The sequence below is a fragment of the Anoplophora glabripennis genome, unplaced genomic scaffold (genome assembly GCF_000390285.2).
Source record: "Anoplophora glabripennis isolate ALB-LARVAE unplaced genomic scaffold, Agla_2.0 scaffold21, whole genome shotgun sequence".
Lineage (NCBI taxonomy): Eukaryota > Metazoa > Arthropoda > Insecta > Coleoptera > Cerambycidae > Anoplophora > Anoplophora glabripennis.
In genome coordinates this window covers 1,335,631-1,354,743 of record NW_019416454.1, presented here as the reverse complement: position 1 = coordinate 1,354,743, position 19,113 = coordinate 1,335,631, and the positions used below count along the sequence as shown (strand labels likewise).

General features: G+C 31.8%; 1 protein-coding gene across 2 annotated transcripts in view; it reads right to left on the bottom strand.

Moving 5' to 3' along the window:
- LOC108906037 (protein msta) overlaps positions 1 to 19,113 on the bottom strand; it is a 69,521-nt gene that overhangs the window by 18,006 nt on the left and 32,402 nt on the right. For both annotated transcript variants that reach the window (XM_018709189.1, XM_018709181.1), the window contains exon 2: positions 3,521 to 3,639. In XM_018709189.1, the coding sequence (XP_018564705.1) occupies positions 3,521 to 3,594 (74 nt within the window). In that variant the 5' untranslated portion in view covers positions 3,595 to 3,639. The remainder of the gene's footprint in view (positions 1 to 3,520; positions 3,640 to 19,113) is intronic.

Sequence of the window (19,113 nt, the reverse complement as noted above, 5' to 3'; positions counted from 1 at the left end):
ACCAAGGCCCTTAGATACTTGAAAATTTAATCACATATAGAAGGGCTCTCAAGCTTTCAAACGCTTTTTGAAAAATTCGAATCCGTCAATTAGGAGAGCTCTGGCGCTTATTTAAACATTGGTCGAATTTTTGTACTATAATTTTGTATTTTTGTATCTAATATAATGAGTTAATTTCTCATTTGCTTATATTTTAAACAATAAATAATATTTGAATTATACTTTAATCACAATAGAAATGATTAGATTAATAAATTAATTATAAAAAATCAATAATATTTTATTCATACTTAATAACTTTTAAAACCTGCTTTAAAAATTTTGATTTGATTGAATATTCACAAAGTTATTGTTTATAAGTATAAAAATTCGACCAATGTTTTCGAATATTTCAAAAAGCGTTTGAAAGCTTGAGTGCCCTTCTATATGTGATTAAATTTTTATGTATCCAAGGGCCTTGGTTTTTGCTGTGCAAAATTTTGAATATTTGCAATTTTCTTTTCAAAATCTGGGTTGCAAATTTATTATGCAAAATCTATCAAACCGATTTTGATGAAATTTGGTGTGATGATTCTACATAACATGAAGTTTTCTTGAGCCAAGTATGAAGGTTCTATACCCAATTTAAAGACTCCAACGAAATTCCATAAAAAGTAACGTTTTTTAACCCCAATTTTGGCGATTTTTTCGATTTTTACAATAATAATCATGATTCATTCGATTTGTAACTAGTCATATTTTGTAAAAAATTTAATTACACTCATTTTTTTTCCTCTTCCATTTTCGCCTAAAATCAACTCTGGAAAAGATACATTATTAAGTAGCAAGAAAAATATGATTTTTCGAATTTTTTAAACATATTGTACCGCCAAAAGTTAAGCCCACGTTTTTTTTATGCGCATAGAAAAATTTTAATTTCTAGTGATATTTGAAAGCCAAAAAGCCAAAAATCTAGACTATTTGTAAAAAGTTGTTTTTCTAAAGTCAAAAATAAAAACTTGTCGGGATGATTATTTTCGGTGGAAAATGGTACATTATACCAGTTTATTTTTGACTTTTCCATAAATTGAAAACATTCACTTTTTGGAAGCGTTATTTCTACTTCAAAATCTGTTTTAAGAATGCGTCATAAAAATTGCATACTCATAAAGATGTAAAGAAAAATAATCGCAATGTCTTAGACGTCATCCTTACATTGTTTGAAGTAATTTATATTTACAAATTATGGAGTACTAACGTATTAGAACTAGAATTAAGCTTTCTGGCAATGAAAATATAAATTTGGCAACGTATTTATTTATCCGGTCTCTTTTGAACATTCAATGTTGAATTACGACGGCGACGAATGCAATTTACGCACAAAATCAAATAATTAATCTTTTATTGCATCGCAATGATATAGGTACGTTTTTTAAACTATTGCTTTTATCTAGAATATTTGTCTGAAATCGTTAAGAGCGTACTTTTTCGACCCAATTTCAGACCCCAAAATACCGTATTCTACTAGTCTAGTTTAGTTCGTTAAATTTCTTAGATCAGAAGAACGGTCTCGACTGAGATTTTCGGAAAAACGATACTCGGAAATATAGAGTTGGACGCGACTTTTTGTTTCGGCAAGCTGAATTTATCACTATAGATGCTAAATATTATGTACAATAACTTATTAGTTTCCACAGTCATACAAATGGCGGGAAGATTGTTTACAGGTTGTTTAATTGTATAATTTTTACGTAAATTCACGTTTTTGGCTTATAACTTTTTTCCGTTCATTTCCACGAGAAAACAGTAACGTACTTTTTTTCGTCTTCAAAAGACCTACAAAACTAGCCCTCGAGCGTCAAAAAATATTGATTAGATCAAAAGTTATAAACCGAAGAAGTTTATTTATGACTTATGAATTAAACATTTATAAACTACGTTATTATTACCATAACGTTTTGGCATCGCATCCTCTCATTCCTTATCACTGTCTAATAACTCACACGAAATCTGGAATCGATAAGTTGAATAGTTTACAAGTTATGGCCTTATAAACAAATTGACTAATTATTAGTCTGGACGATCCCGAGCATCTTCGACAATCGCACTGATTTTTTTCATTGTAGATTTCATAATAGTACATTGAAATCTATCATTTTGTTTTAAATTTCAAATTTGCAACTTGGAAAGTTTTTTTATTTTTTAGCCTTAGTTACAAAATGAAATATACGACGCACGCGCGTAATATAGTAATATATTATTACATATTCGGAAAGCTTATGAAAAGAGCTTTAAGTTAAAAAAAAATCGTTAAGATTCGTTGAAAAACAACGGAGTTACAGATTGTCAAATATATTATTTTCAAGCGAATTTCGCTTTTTTAACGGCAGGACTTTGAATATTATCGTCATTTTCTTCGGACTCGCTGTCGTTCGCTTCCCCCACCCTTCCGCCGCGCCACGGCTCGCCGAAAATCAAGCGACCCCCTGACTTTTGACAATATTTCTTATGCACTTAACATACTTCCACAAATAAAATATTTTTATCTGGGAAAGTACTCGGATTGCCGGTTATGACATTTTTTCCGCTACCAACCTAATTTGTTTAACAATAGGCCGTCAACTTTGACAGTCCTTAACTTCGTTGTTTTGCAACGAATCTTGAGGATTTTTTTTTTAACTTAAAGCTCTTTTCAGAAGCTTTCCGAATATGTAATAATATATAACTATATCACGCGCGTACTAAGGCTAAAAAATAAAAAAAAATTCCAGGTTGCAAATTTGAAATTAAAAAAAATTATAGATTTCAATTATGAGATCTACAATGAAAAAAATCAGTGCGATTGTGGAAGATGCTCGGGATCGTCCAGACTAATAATGAGTTAATTTGTTTATAAGGTCATAACTTGTAAACTATTCAACTTACCGGTTTCAGATTTCGTGTGAGTTATTAGACAGTGATAAGGTATGAGAGGATGCGATGCCAAAACGTTCTGGTAATAATAACGCAGTTTATAAATGTTTAATTCAAAAGTCATAAATAATCTTCTTCTGTTTATAACTTTTGATCCAATCAATATTTTTTGACGCTCGAGGGCTAGTTTTGTAGGTCCTTTAAAGGCGAAAGAAAAACGTTTCTCGCGGAAATGAACGGAAAAAAGTTATAAGCGAAAAACGTGTATTTATGTAAAAATTATACCATAATTAACCAGCCTGTAAACAATCTTCCCCCCATTGTGGAAGTATACCTTTTTAACATTACACCAAAATTGAAATAATTTGTTATAAGCATACCAAAGATCTCATAAATAATATGATTTTAGAAACCGACTAAGCCCCCTTGCTTTATAATAAGGCAATTCTGAATTATTTATTGAGTTCTATTTGTGGTTATTAGTTTGATTCACTCGAACTGAAACAGCCTGTATACTACACTGGGGGGACAATAAATTTTTTATTTAAATTTAAAACAGCTACCTATTATTATTATTATTATTCAAAAAATTTATCCACGCAGCTTAAAAACATAAAAGGTTTCTTACCTTCCCATGGCCTTTGACACTTTGACGTCGAACTTCGGCCCCCCCTGAAGACTTTTGCTGTCCGCGTCCTCCATATTAGCGCTAACCAGGGAATGCGACCGACTCCTCGACTTATGCTTCTGAAACAGGAAGCGAACTTACTTAAAACAAGTAAAATAAACAATTGCGAATCGAAAAGTGTATTCCGCGAAATCCGAACCCAGTATTTTGTTGGGATATTTATAGCGCGGTATACTGGATTTAGAATAATTCCTTTGAGTTGCGAAATTTTTAGCGTGAACATGTGCAGTTTGAGCGCACTTGCAGTTGTAGGTAGGGTTGCCGGATCTCCGGGTTTCACCCGGAGTCTTCGGGTTTTGATGGTACATCTCCGGGCTCCGGGTTAACATGTCATTTCTCCGGGTTTTCTTTGTTGCGGAAAAAACATTTCTGATATCTGCCACGAAGTAGATATTTTTCTAATTGCGTTTTTTTTTGACATCCATTTCTTCGAAAACAACAATTTGTCTCCCAGATTATCTGATCGCATTTGCATAACCTCCTTTTTAAGGCATCAATTATACAAACGAGTCATATCTCCGGGTCTGTCATGAAATAGATCTGGTAACCCTAGTTGTAGGTAAATACGAGGCTATTGGTCATTAATGAGTTTGGAACATTATTGACGTGATTAAAAAAAAACGATAAAAAAATAATTTGACATTATTATTATTATTTGTATCCATCCATCACCGAGCCCCCTCTAGCTTTCATGAGCAACTAGATGGAAATACCCATTTTATTAAAATGATTCTATGGAATTCACCGAATGATAAGCAATTAATTTAAGAACGTTTTGTTGAAATTTTGATAGAAGCGGATTTTCCATTGATGAATTTGAAAACTGGCCCATCATGTATCGCAGTTATTTTTAATCTTTAAAGCGATAGCTTAGGTCATATTTTTTAGACCCTAATAAAATTTACAAAAAAAGAGACCATCGTTAAATTTTATGTTTAAACGGTAGATAAAATTAAGAAAATTGCAGTACAATAAACACCCACTACGTTAAAATAGTACAAAAAATCTTTAAGCTGTTTTATACACATAAAAATAACCTAAATCTGGTTGTCGTACTTCTTACGATACTGTTATAACTGAATTATTAATGTATACTTTTTATCCACAATCACCTTATAAATCTGACTTTTATCCACACATATGAATCGTCTAAAGTGATACTTTATCCATTAGTGGAATAAACTTTATTTCACAGATAGAATAATGAAAAAATAATAAGCCTACAATAAATCAAGTTTAATTTATTTACTTATTAACGTTCGTTTTTTGTTTTATCACATTTAACTTCCTTTCCGTTAATAACAACCCTTGTAGTACTGTTACCATCATTTTCACAACGCATAACATCTGATGAAGTTTATGAAGAATTTGCACAAGTTACGGATGTCTCTTCTTGTAAGGAACAGCTATATTTTCTTAGGGTTTTCCTCGCAATATCAAGTTTGTTAGATACTTATAGACTCCTCAAGATAATTTTCTGCTACAGTGGAGCTCCTCCATCCACCATGCCGTTTGATGGTTATAAGATCAGCCTTTATTGGACAATAAAGTTGTTGAAGTGCGCCTCATACAATGGCCTGTATATGCTTCTGGAATTGCGATATTCAGGAATGAAGCAACTATTGAAGATACCTTCGCAAATGTATTGATTCTAACACGCTGAGAAGTACATTTTTGATTGATGTATCTTAAAAAAAATCTGTCTTGTGTTAGGCGAATTGGACGCAGGGAAATATATTTTCTACATATTTCAACAGCATTCATGCAAAATCCTTCTTCTATAATTGTAAATTTTCTTGAAATGGTGTCAGGTATTGAATCAAGTTGGTAATTGCCAACATCCTGTACGTCACTAATTTTCAAATTTGTCAATTCGCAGCATTGACAGGCACCAGAAACCTCCATTATGCAACCGAAAATAGTTCGAAGTTCACTATATACCTAACAACATGTAAAAGGTAGAGATATTACCTTAATCATTAAATATTCCTTATCGGAAGCCCGAGTAAAAAATTCTTCAATAATGGTCTCTTTCCAATACTGCAGAAGTTTTTGCTCTGTATCCTCTCGATTCACTCTTCAAATAAGCACTAAGCTTGTTATATTTTCCAATATCTATATTTTTGTAGACCTTTGTAGTAGCCTTCAACATCGAATACTTCGACCACATAGATGAAATACTTTTTCTTCAAATTTAAAAAATACGATAGCATGACTTCTTCATTTATTGTCATTACTCTCCGTTTTCCCCTCAATTCGTTAAATTCGTAATGTTTCCTGAATTTCGCTAGCAATAAATGGAAAATTGCTTCTTGAGCTTCTTCAAAAACAGCCACAGGAACACAATTACTTTTTTGCATTTTTACCAAATTCAGATAGAACTGTTTATTAAATAATTGATAATAAACAACGTACCATAGCAGTAGTAGGTGTAACAAAACCTACCACGTTTCATTGAGTAGTAACTAGTAAGAAATATCAAGTGCGAATATTTTTTTATTAAATTTCAATAATTCTGACTGATTATGGATAAATGTTGTATCGCATTAGTGTTTTAACTGCCTCTTATCCACTTACATTTATACAATAAATAACTATTATTCACAGTAGTTATTTGATATACAAGTCATTCTTATTGCATAAACAGCTTCACAATTAAAAATAAAAGTGAAAAGCCAGTTAAAAAATTTCAATACGTAATCAAAATCTCAGTAGAGACTTTCTAATACATAAACTGCATAGATATTTTTTGTACAAAAATGCAAAATTTGTGTTAAAGTTTTCATAAAAATTTGAAACCTAAAATTATATTCAATGATGTATTATTTAATTCTAATCACTCTGCATGTTAGGAAATATATATTTTGACTGAACGACCAAACATACACATATGTATCTGTCACACGTTGATTGTAGAAAAGCTGTTACAAGAACAACCCGATTATATTAAAAGAAACTATCAAAATTTATAAACTCAATCGACAAAACACTTAACGGGTGTTCTAGACGAAACAAAAACAAAACTGCAATAACCTACCAAGCTCCCAATTCAATTGCCAATAGCCAATAACATAAAAATGTAGCACTAAAGACAGTTGAATTGTAATTAAGTAAAAATATTTCAGCAGTTTCCGGCTCTTTGAAAACAGGAAAATGAAATAAGAAACAAAAGGCGACAAAGAACAAGAATAGAATGCGGTATCCGGCATAACAATAATAATCCAATCCAAAATAGAATATGATTCTTATTCTGGGCTCCATAAACTTAACGTAAGAGTTAACATAAAGTGTATTGCGTGAAAACATGTCACGCAAGTTATATTAATATATTTAAACTAGGTTTATTATATTCTAAATTTTATAACGTAGAACTAATATCTAAAATTTAATTATATACGGATGGCCATTAAAAGAGTACAAGTTATCGAATTAAAATAAAAATTATATTTCCCACATTCCCAAGAATATCTAATAAAAATGATAAAAAGTGGTCCGTTATCCTAATTTTACATGTAAACTATATACATCTAAACTGTGTTAGTGTTAATAAATATTTCAGTTACGTCACCTCATGATCTGATAGATATTATGTTCCCATATGATGGCTCTGATTTGTTGTGTGTGCTGTAACTGTAAGTTACATCAGTGGTTCCCAAAACGTGCACAACTAGTCGAAGGTCAGGATTTTTCTTTTCGATTATACAAGGTGCCTTCCTCCAAACACCTAATGTGTGTTTTCTTCGCAATTTAAGAAACTTTATTGTCCACACTGGTCTTTCGCAGTCTTCTAACAGCGTTTTGAACTGTTCTGGGATTCAGTTGTTGTCTTTGGGGGTAAATAAATCTAGTCACATGGGTGCTCGTGACCTGCAAATAACCACACTGAGCTTGACCTATTTGGGCGACGCAGGGTGAGTCTTAAGTTTCGTGTGACGATGCTTGAGTAGAGTTACTTTTTATTTTCTTATACTGGGAAACAGTGTCGGACTGAGAATATAGGGTAAATGTGGTTTCTGCTGGTATTTAAATAAATTCTTTTTCGATGTACCTCATCATAAAATGCAGTTTTATAAACTCACTTCCGAACGACGAAGAGTATGTTCTTAGAAGTCACATTATTTTATGTCCACAAATACACGAATTTAATTACTTCACATCGGCTATAATCGGACAGAATGAATGGGCGGTTTTACAATACAACTTTCTTGGTAGATATAATACATTTTGCTATTATTAACTCCGTTGCTTTTAAAGACATTGAGATGAAATTTTGCATAGACTTTTATTCTGTGTTGGTGTACGTTTTCTGTAATTTTAATAAAAAAAACAAATTGAGTGCTGACGGAGGAAAGAATGGTAGAGGAGATGCTGTTTTTATCCACGGTTATGATCTAAATGTATCGTTCTTTAGATGAAATGTATGTTTCTCATCATTTTTTACACTTCAAAATTTTTATTTAGGGTTTCATTTACGAGACACTGTAACTTTTTTGGAATTGTTGAATTTGAATTACTTTTAAGTAACAAAATACATTTTTCAAAAATTCTTGGATACATTCTTGGTCTAAGTTAAATTAGTTTTGCAATTCGTGTTAAAAATAATTATTTATTATACAAGGGAAAAAAAGATTAGATTTTAGCTTGAGAGAGAGACATAACACCGAGAGTTAAAATCTAATATTTTTACTCGTGTATAATTTGTACATTATTTTTTTCTAAGACGGGAAAAATGACGATTTAATATTGAAAAATTGTTATTATTACCATAGAGGAGGTAAATTATACTTAACTGCTGTGTGGTGTATAACATTTAACCTGCTCCCACAGTTCTTTGTGGTTCATGAAATAAAGATTAGGTTTATTTTTTGACATTTCTTCAATCAATTCATTTTGACATTATTCGAAATCTTGCAAAGTCGCCTTGGTTGTTTGGATTTTGTCGTTTCTAAGGTGTTTATAAACAAAGCTACATAAGTTGCAATTTTGCTGGTTTTGAATTATTATTTCTAAATGAGTGATTTTCAAATAGAAAGTGCCTGCGAATTTTTATTGCCCGATAAGTCGAAAGTGCGCTACGGACGAGCATACATATAGAATTTTCAAAGAATGGCGCGAGAACAAAAATACTGGTATTTCTGAAATGTCACTGCTAGCTTATTTCATGGAGAAGTCAATAACTTTAAAGTTACCGGCGAGTTGGTGGAGTGAATACTCAATGATTAAGTCAATTTTAAAAATTTCGATGTCATTATTGTAGTTACAATTCCAGAATTAAATTCCTTTTTTATGCGTCATCAAGCAGGTAGATGTTACAACCAACTAATCGGCAATAATACCCTTTCTACGATTCCTAATAAGATTGCACAGTTTTTGAAACTAGAACATCCTGAAATATATACAGGTCATTCATTCCGAAGAACATCCGCAACGTTACTGGCTAATACAGGAGTTGATGTATTAGCAATCAAGAGACATGGTGGGTGGAAAATTTCAACACTAAAGAACAGATTAATGGTTGTCTAAAGCATGTGTAATGGAAAAATCGGCTTACCAAAAACATACAATAAAAATCAGTGATTTATTTTCCGATAAAACTCACCTGTTCTCGCTACGCAGCAACCATCAGTAATTACTCCGCTTACTACTGCATACGCCTAACGAAAATAGTACACAACTTCGCGTTTCCTAACATTTTTCGCAAACTGCACCGGTTCTCCGTATCTCACCAGGTACCTGGATGTGTTTGCAAATAAAACAAACCAATTTCAACACTCGCGGTTTTCCCTTGGGCACCCGAAATTTATTTTCGACGTCGATCAGTTGTTGATTGATTGTTAATATACTACATCTTGATATCTGTTAGAAAGGGGTATTTTTAAAATCAATAGCCTTTCGAGTATACAGAATAGGATAATGAATACACGGGTGCTTTATTCTTGGAAAATATAAGTTAAATATGATTTTAAATTGTTAAAGATTAATAACTGAAATCCTAATTATCTAATTATTTCTGGAAGAAAGAGTCAAATTATGTAGTATTTTAATTGTATTTTCTATAAATACTACAGAAAGTGTCAGTTGTATTTCAGGTTAGTCAACTTCACTTTTGAAAATGTAATTTCAATATTAGACACACTATTTCAGAGTGGTCACTTTTAATTAAAAAATCATACTTCAGATAACTCATTTGTGTTTCATAGTACGTCACATGTATTCAAATATACAATTTACAATGTCATTGATAGATATTATAAATTGAAGTGGTTTTAAGATGGAACCTTGTGGCGCGCCTGATAATTGTTGAAGGTCATTCTACTAAAAACTACATTTGACAACAATGCATAGCCCAGCTTCCAATTATGCATGCGTTGCGATATTGTTTGAGGTCAGACTAACTTGTCCCAAGGAAAAGGTTAAACAAATTAAATTCTCGACGGAGTTTGAAAAAATAAACTATTGATGCGTGTTTCTAAAGGTCAACGTTGGCCTGTGTATAACTATGACCCCCACTCAAGGTTACACTCTGTATAAAATGTAATTTTGTCCAGATGTATATGAAAATAGTGTTATATTTTTGTATTACACCCTTTTTCACCATGAACGGAAGGATGCTATTGATTTCTCTAATATCAGGCTAATTAGATTGAAATAAATTAAACTTCAACCACATTCTTGTGTGTAATTTCCTTATTATTCTTATCTATAACGTGGAATTTAAAAAAATTAGTATACAGAAAGACATATCCCAACTATACTATCTAAAAGAAACCCATTTTAAATATTTACAATAAACTCAACTTGGCAACTACTTAGGTCGTTAAATTCTACTGTTTTTATACGTGCGATAAAAGATTTTTTAAGTAACGCTCATTTTATTAATGAACATCATGAGGATACCGATACCTCTGACTGTTTTGTTAATTTGTTTACTATTCTATCTATTAGTTTCTATTTTTGACAGTGTTTGAAGTTTATTTTATTTTTATTTCGTCTATTCTAGCATATTTTTGTCGAAAGAGGCATACAAAAATTAGGAAGACTGGACATACGAAGATTTCAAACCAAGTGAAAGAAATTCTTGTTGTTTGCTTCGCTTTTGATATGAAATTGAAAAATAGAAAAGCATAGGACGGAAAAGCCGAATCGTGCTGGAAACAATTGGATTTTGTTTTCTTCAATGTCTGGAAGGTTTTCCAAAAAAACAAGGAAAAAACTTTGTTTTTTTCATCAATTTAAACGTTATTAGCGGTGAAATTGTGAGAAAACCTCAAAAACAATTTTTTTCCATTTTAATTATGATTATGAAGTGTTTAAGCTCAAAAAACGTGACTCTTTAATTTTTTTCAAAAGCTTGACTGTTTGAAACAAAGAAACGGTTCTCTAGATCGAGATGAAACTTCACAGGATTCTTCTGAGTATATCGAACTGTAAAAGTCATGCTCTAAAATAAAATCTATATAGACAAAACAGTAGTAAGACATTAAATGTCGAAAGCACCACTGGTGTTATAGGATAATACTAAGTTTAGTATGTTTTACTAATTCAATAAATCGCATTAGAAAAAAACTAATTATAGTGTAGTTATAAATTATCTTTTAACAATATTTACAATAATTTTAGTAATTTGAGAATCAAAATTAAAAACAATATGGTTATTTCTTATGAAATTTATTTATATTCAGGATAATATAAAGTTCAAAGTTATTTTCGATGCTTATTAATTCTATACTTAACACGTAAAACAGCTACTAATCCTGGACACCTTAACTTTAACAATAAAATTCTAAACAATCTAGAATCAATAGGTCACCTTAATTTTTTTAAAATAATGTTTTATCTAGTTAAATCAATTCGGTATATAATCAACCTTACGGTGAATGAGATCATGAATTTCTATGTTTTTGCAATCACTCGCTGACCAAGTCAACATGAAATCTCGAATACCTTTTCCAGGGGGAATTTTTTGATGTTAGGATTAAAACACGAACCAATCTGGGAATTCTTACTTTGAATTCGGATTCAGCGCATAGGATCCACAGCCCAGCCCACTTGTGACGCTGTGTAATTACAACAAACATCATTTGCGATTTATATTAATTAGGTATTAATCGAATTTTTATCGACGTTTCACAACATCAAGAGTTTAAAGTCAACATCATCGCGATTTCATAAACATCTGGATGCTTTCACGTGTTTGCTTACATCAAAATCCTCAACACGCCTTTTCTAACAAATTAAAATAAAACAATATGGCAGAGTACGCAGAAATCCATTGTTGCTTGCATGCTTACTACAGTCTTTTTGCAGAACTTTGCTAAATAATTTGAGTAGAAAGAACATGTTTACGAAATAAGTAATAGTAACTTTTTTTCACAATGGAATCATTGAACTATTTCAAGAGCAATGACCACTTCTTGAGAACATTAAACTGAAAATAAAACACGAGTATAGTGTAAGTAAAACAATAAATAAAGTAGGTCTTAAATAGTAAGCTACAATTTAGATGTTTATGCATGTGTAAAGGTTAGACAACGTTCAATACGATTATTATTGATGTTCTACTGTTTAATAACTTTCAATGAAGATATACCGAGAGATGTATATAATTTACAAAAAGTCGTATTATTTACCTATCTCTATTTATAACATTATACTTATAGTAGGAACGTATTCGATGCAAAGTAGATCAAAAAATTGTCGGCCTTTTATCAAAATCTGAAATACCGCATCACACGTATTGTGTTCTGGTAGTAGCTGCAGTCGCTCAGGTACATCGAGTGTACGAAGTGGACGGTTATACGTTAAATACTAATCTAGCGAGCTTGGTCGTCAATCAGAGACCGCCTCCAAAAAACAAGTAAACAACAGTGCGCGTACAGAGGTAAAATGTAGTACATAATATGTGGAATTTAAAAAACAAGTTGGATTTATAATAAATTACATTTAAAATAAATAGTTTATGAGAATAAAGCAATTTTTGTAGGAACAGGGGTGCCAGACGTGAACTGATCCCTTCATACCTTCATAATGCATAAAGAAATTATTTAATTTCTAAACCCCTTAAAACCGTACTACACTGGATCATGTCACAGGCAATGATTTATTACTTTGCATCGAATATGATCCTACTATAGGTGGTTAAACGCTACAAATTAATCTAAACATGCCTACTGAAGAACTAGCACAGTTCTCTATACATGAGCGGTAACACTGCGTAGGGTGATCACATGATTAATCCGATTGGTCGAGCCAAATCAGGTCATGTAAATTCACACCTTTATTCGTATAAAAACAGTTACAAATATGTAAAAAGCCTGTACGAATTTCCACAATTTTTATCAGTGTATGTGAAACTAAATTTGTTTTCGCGTGTTCCGAAGCCCGAAATTCATCTGCGTCGCGGATCTGTTGCTAATTAATTATTAACCCGCTATGTTTACGCTTCTCGGGCTGTTTATGCGTGAAAATAAGTCAAGGTAATTGTTTCAGGTACGTCGGAGATGGTATTACTAAGCCATTTATTTTTATCACTTTCGTAACGGCACAGGCATGACGCCGAAGACGCTGCGAGGTGTGTGTGTGTAGGCTAGTGAAAAAGACCATGTCCTGTCTGTTTTGTCTTAAGTCCGCGGATTAGTTTACGACTTCGTATGTGAAACATAATGCTGGCTTTACACACGTAGTAAATCCGATTTCTGCATTGATCGAAATTCGGATAAAGTCGAAATAATTTCGTCTGGAAAATTTCTTTGTAGGATTCGCATGATTTGTATGAATAGATATTCGTACAAATTCTCGATCAGTGTAATCGCCGCATTATAGTTATTTGAAATACTAGTTTACGAGCGAAGTCCTATGAGCATTATTAAAAATTGTGAAAAATTACGTAGGATTTTTACACACGAAAAATGCAAATTCATTGAACATACACGATACACTGTATATTGTCTTTTTGTGATGTATATTTACCTTTTGCGTTGTACTTTTACATTTTAAAATATATTATTCCTAATGCTTTATGTGTTTTTACTATATTTGATAGAAATATACGAACATAAATGTGAATTTACATGACTTGATGTGGCTCAACCAAAAAATTGTGCTAGTTCGTCAGTAGACATGTTTAGATTCATTTGTGGCGTAGTAATATAGCATAGTGTTTTAACTAGGTACCTTAACTATAATACAAATAAATACGGAGGTAAGTAAATAATATTGTAGAGGAGTAATATGGTTTTTTTCAAGGTAGGTCGGTTACTACTAATCTTGTATCATATGTACAAAAAATAATAGAAATTCTGGAAATATAAAATCAGGTAGATGCCGTGTGCACCGATTTCTCCAAGGCCTTTGATAAAATACATCATCCTACATTGTTCATAAAGTTGGAGAATGTCAGTATACATGGGAATCTATTAAGATGGATAAAATCCAATTTTTGTAGGAACAGGGGTGCCAGGCGTGAACTGATCACTTCATCCCTTCATAATGCATAAAGAAATTATTTAATTTATAAACCCCTTAAAACCGTACTGCACTGGATCCCTTCACAGGCAATGATTTATTACTTTGAATCGAATATGACACTACTATAGGTGGTTAAACGCTACAAATTAATCTAATCTCTAATGTCTGTCAATCAATAACTCTACGTCAAATTTTGTTTACGTTACATCAGGTATACCGCAGGGCTCTCATTTGGGACCATTGCTCTTTTCCTTATTTATTAATGACATTGGCTCCTGTTTCCGCTACTCTGAGTATGCACTTTATGCTGACGATTTGAAAATATGTTCAAGAATTTCATCTATTGCTGATTGTCTGAGTATTCAATCTGATCACGACCGTTTCGCCAATTACTGTAACTTTAACAAATTGTTCTTGAATATTAATAAATGTCAATTCATTAAATTCACCCGTCTAAAAAATAATATTGATTTTAATTATAAAATAAACAACACTCTGCTACAAAAAGTGAACTCCATTAGAGATCTGGGTGTCACTTTGGATTCTAAACTGTCTTTCGAAATTCATGTTGAAACTGTTGTGCGTAAGGTCTTGAATTTATTTTGCGTGTAACTAAATCCTTTCGTGATCCCAGGTCCCTTGATCATATTATATAATTCCATGGTCCGATCTCATCTTGAGTTTGCGAAGTTAGTGTGGAATCCTCAATATCTTAAATATATCGAATGTTTAGAGATAGTCAAACAAAAGTTTATCTATAACTTAAACTATCGATTTAATAAGCACTTGCTACCACTAAGCTATGAATCGAATTTACAGCACTGTAGACTGTTAAAATTATGCTCCAGGAGACATATCGCTTATGTTCTTTTTTGTATAAATTATTTATGGGGAAAATTCACTGCAGCTAAATTTTGAGTTCACTATAATTTAATATTAAACAATATACTTCGCGCTCCTCAAATTTATTCTATCACTCTGCGTATGCCTCCAATGCTGCAAATAACTCCCCATTTAGTATGTTGCAAAAATCTTACAATTTGGTTTTTAATCATATCGACATTTTCAGTCTCTCTTTCAACTCGATTAGACGCCAAGACGTCAATTCTCTTCTTTTTTTGTTTGTTGTGTTTTGTTTTTTGTTTGTTTTTTTCCTTTTTTTTCTTTTACCTTTAATCATATTATTATGTTAAAATTAGGTAAATACTTATTAGTATTGGTTGTTTATTTATTTTATTACTATGTATATTGTAATTTGTTATTACTTATTTAATTTTACTTTTGTACACGCACTGGTATTATTATATTATTATTTATAGTGTACCCTGTAATTTGTATTGTTTATCAATATGTTGGGTTGCCAAATCAGCAAATAAAATAAAATAAAAAAAATTGAATAAATATAACGTTGTGTAAATTATTTAAATCTCTCGATATATCTTTATTTAAAGTTATTCAAGAGTATGAGAAACATCGATAATAACCATATTGAACTTTGCCTAATATTTATACATAGACATGCAGATTGTAGTTTACTATTTAACACATATTTTACGTTTACACTACCATAAATTTTGTTTTCAGTTTAATGTTCTCAAGAAGTGGTCATTGCTCTCGAAATGCTGAGGAAAATAAATGTATTATTATTATTATTATTATTACTCCCATATTTAATGATGAACGCAATGCAATCATTTCTTTTGAGTGCAATGACTACCAGTAAAGGGTACTTTTATGTAGACAGGCATCGATTTTTTTTAAACTTTGGGATGTTAATCTACTTTGAATTTTATGAGACCTGCATTTTCTGTTTTTCCGCGTTATTCCGAAAGTGAAAATGCATATTTTTTTCAAGTGGCCGTCATTTTCACCCAAATCATCCTATCGAAACGAATTTTTTTTTCAGAATATGCAGAATTTTATCAACTTTTAACTGTTTCTTTCATAATTATTTTACCTGTTTTTTTTTAAAGCACGGGTCTCATAAAATTCACAGTAGATTAACATCCCAAGTTTCAAAAAATTCGAGGAGGATTTTTTTGTTCTTTGAATCCATATGGATCGAAACTACTATACTATGGTATAAAATCTATTATAACCTCAAAATGTAGCTTTTATAGGCATGATACCTAATCAAATAGGTTATAAAGTACAAAATCAGCGCCAACAATTCCGTTGGTTTTAATTTTCTTCAGTGTTGTGGTCTTGCGCATAAAATAGTATTCACCTATTACCGACTAAACTGTGTTTAGATTGCAGTTTAGATTTTATCAATTTCCATTTGTAGTATGTAAAATGGTAATCCTAAAGTAGCTTCAGAAGTTTGAAATAATAAAAACTCACTTGGTTTTGGTTAGATCTTTCAAAACTGGCCTTAATTGTTTTGCTGGTTCATGTAAAAGTTATGGACATCATAAGCATAAAAAGCAAAGAAATTCTCTAAAATTTAACCCAACTCTTAGTTACTGATATTGTGACATACTCGATTTCATTTATCAGAGGTTACCATTTTCGTGATGGTTATTTACTCAAAAAAAATCACTACACGGATTGTGAAACCGATTTTAGCTACAAAGTGCAGATATAAAACCAAGATATAAAAGCAGACATAATAATTGTAAACCTATTTTTTTTCTGATAGGTTAATTAAATATAACAGTTAAATTCTATACTATCACAGAACAGTCAGAATGGTCCTTAAAGCAGCTGACATGTGAAGTTAAGCATCTGGAAAATTGCCCCGGTAACATTTGCGCATTCACCATAATTAACAATGTCCAATTTACTTTCTTACACATAGCCGATGTTGGTTAAACACATCGTTAAATTATTTTAAGATGTGATGAAGTAACTGTACTATAAAAAAAATAATGATACGCTATTCCTGGAGGTGCATAGTTACTTTAAATAGAACCTAACGGTGTGTGCACTTTTACAGCAACGATTTGTTGGCAATTCGCTGGAAAATTAGGAACTGTCTATGTTTAGTTTATCTCTGTTTATTAACAGTCTGCACGTGTTATCTGGATGCCAAAATACAATGTAATGGGAACGCTATGCATCTGCGGATGACAATCTTTAGATGCAGCGTATCCCAAACCGTTGAAGATGTTAGGCTAATTTAAACAAATTCTAAAATTTTTTTCTAAAAAAATCGTCAAATGAAATACAAAACTCTTCGATACCGGAGATAGTGGTTTGGTCTTCAAGTCAGGAGAAAAACTCTAAGTAGCATGGAAAACTTTATTCTACTAATTTCGCTGGTAACACGAGACACAACCGAGTAAGAACTAGGCTCCAAGATATCTGATTCGTGCCTCGAAATGTTTTCGGTTTTTATCCTTGTCCCCAGGTACTTACTTTTAATACCCTATCCTAATTAACACTTATCCGGGTCCTTACCTACTCGGTTTGTGCTTATGTACCCTAATAAACAACAACTAATTTATGTTTACATCCTACTTATTCTAATCTCATTTGCTAAATACATTTAATTGGGACAATCTCGAATAATAAAACGTATAATTTATATGGCTCGTAAATTCCCAGAAAGCAAAATATATTTATTGTGGCAGGTACTAAATGTAATTGTAGCGTAGCGGAAATCAAGGTATATAAAAAGCATCTAACGCCGCAGACATCCTAACTGCCCAAGTAGTATTGAATTACATTAACAGTATCTAATAGCTAGTAGGTAATAAATAATTATTCAAAATAAAATATTCAAATTGACAGATTGAAAATGTTAAATAATGAGATCTTTCAAATAAATGTCTTGTGTTTATTATTCTGTCAAAAAAGTATTAGTACAAGATCCCGACTTAGATCGACCTTCGCCCATGGAGTTTTTGATTTGGTCGACATCCAGAGCTGTTTTTAATAAAAAACTATAGTTAATTTTTTTTCATGAATGTAGTTATTGAGTTTTTGGATATATTCATTACCAATCGAAAGTAAAATATGTATACAATATGCCAAAGTTTGGTCGACATTTTTGTTCCATGTCAGACCATTTTACTATGGTGAAATACTCATGCACACTTACCTTAACTGAGCAGGCCCCATGCAAGCAACTGCTATTCAGCATTCTTCTTCCAAGTATAAACTTATACACAGAGTTTTTATCTGTCGCACCCTACTGTCTTCTATAATTTCCGAACGTTAAGTCTTGAAGACCCGAACCAAATACCACCGTGTCCGTAATAAAATTATCTACATTTGCATATACAGGGTGGCCAAATAACAATGAAACAGATCCATTTTCAGGAACTGCGTCAAGATTGTAGAAAAACGCTCAGACCCATAGATTTCAGATTAAAGGAGAACATCATTTGCTGGTATTTTTGACTCCGCCACTTTCACCCCCAAGCAAGGGTAAGCATCACAAAATATTTAAATGGCATTGGGGGTTGAGTAATATTTCTTTTGAAAGCTTTTTAAACATTTTAAAATTTAAATTATGTTTAGTTGCTTACTTACTACTTAGTTGATTAAATGTTCAAACTGATGACCGCCCGCTTCCATACAAGAATGTTATTCAATGGGAGAACACAAATAGTTTCGTTCTAGTTTCAAATTCTATGTAGGGGTATTCGAAGTGCTAAATTTATATCGAAATTATTTTAAATTAAAATCGACTGATTCCACAAAGTGTCTTTGGACTGTTATCGATAAATATACAGGGTGATTCACAACTTATGGAAAAAAATTTGGGAATAGATGCGGCATGAGAAATGGAGTCAATATTGTAAAAAAAATGTTTGTAAAATCCTTATAGTTTCTGAGACAAAAATTATTGAAGTTATAGCACATTAAACCACTACATAGCTGGACAACTGTAGTCTCTAGCGTCATTCGCATTACGCGTGGAGAGCCATGTGACTCCTAATACTGAAATCCGTCGTTGCGGTAGTTTTTACCTGTTATCTGTGTTATTTACATCAGTTTTTTAGTAGTTAATGTCAAAAATGGCTTGCGTGTATAGCAACTCAGAGTTGATGGATATCGTTTTAATTTATGGTGAAGCAAGACAACATTTGTATTATGGTGAAGCATTTGTGTTATGG